The sequence below is a fragment of the Acanthisitta chloris genome, unplaced genomic scaffold, assembly GCF_000695815.1.
Source record: "Acanthisitta chloris isolate BGI_N310 unplaced genomic scaffold, ASM69581v1 scaffold4341, whole genome shotgun sequence".
NCBI classification, from domain to species: domain Eukaryota; kingdom Metazoa; phylum Chordata; class Aves; order Passeriformes; family Acanthisittidae; genus Acanthisitta; species Acanthisitta chloris.
In genome coordinates this window covers 7,554-8,224 of record NW_008657472.1, presented here as the reverse complement: position 1 = coordinate 8,224, position 671 = coordinate 7,554, and the positions used below count along the sequence as shown (strand labels likewise).

The following is a 671-nucleotide window of genomic DNA, read 5'->3' as shown; positions in this document are numbered from 1 at the left end:
AAGGCTGGGGGTTGCTGGGACACAGATCTCTGCCTCGTCTCTGCCTCAATCCAACTGTCCCCTGCTCCCACCTAGGCTATGGGCTCTGAGGGCAGAGACTATCCCTCCCCAGGCACCAAGTGGGACACAGCACCCCTGCCCTGAGGTGCGGGGCAGCTCCTACACACAGGGCTATGCTCAACATAGGAGGATGGGCCCCCTCATTTGGTGAAGTGGTCCCAGCCTGGGTGCTGCTGCCTGCCACTCTCCCTCCCAGTTCTTATCCCAGAAACTCACCTCGGTGCGGGGCAGGTAGTCAGGGTCAGCAGGGACACGAGCGATGGTCTCACACAAGATGATGCCATACGCAAACACATCGGCCTGCAAAGAGCAGGGAGTCATGCAGGTGCCCTGCAGCTCTGAGGCAATGCATCCACCATTCTGCAAAGCCAGAGCCCTCCTCCTCCCTGCAGAGCCACACTGGGGTCTCTGCCACATCGTCACCAGAGGGATGCCCAGTTCCTTCCCTCTAGGTGTGCAAATGGCCCCACGGTTGCAAATCCTGCAAACCACCCAGTACAAGCCTGGGTAAAGCCTCACGCAGAGCAGCCACAGGATCTCACCTTCTCGTTGTAGATCTCTCCTCGCAGCACCTCGGGCGCCATCCAGTATGGGGAGCCCACCACGGCCAG

The 671-nt window shown here is 60.2% G+C and overlaps 1 protein-coding gene across 1 annotated transcript in view; it reads right to left on the bottom strand.

The window, feature by feature from the left end:
* Window positions 1-671, bottom strand: part of TESK1 (testis-specific kinase 1) — a gene marked incomplete at both ends in the record, with an annotated part of 2,739 nt that overhangs the window by 599 nt on the left and 1,469 nt on the right. The window contains 2 exons of the mRNA XM_009084710.1: window positions 277-360; window positions 603-671. The exon at window positions 603-671 is cut by the window's right edge and continues 13 nt beyond it. Coding sequence (XP_009082958.1) covers window positions 277-360; window positions 603-671 — 153 coding nt within the window. The remainder of the gene's footprint in view (window positions 1-276; window positions 361-602) is intronic.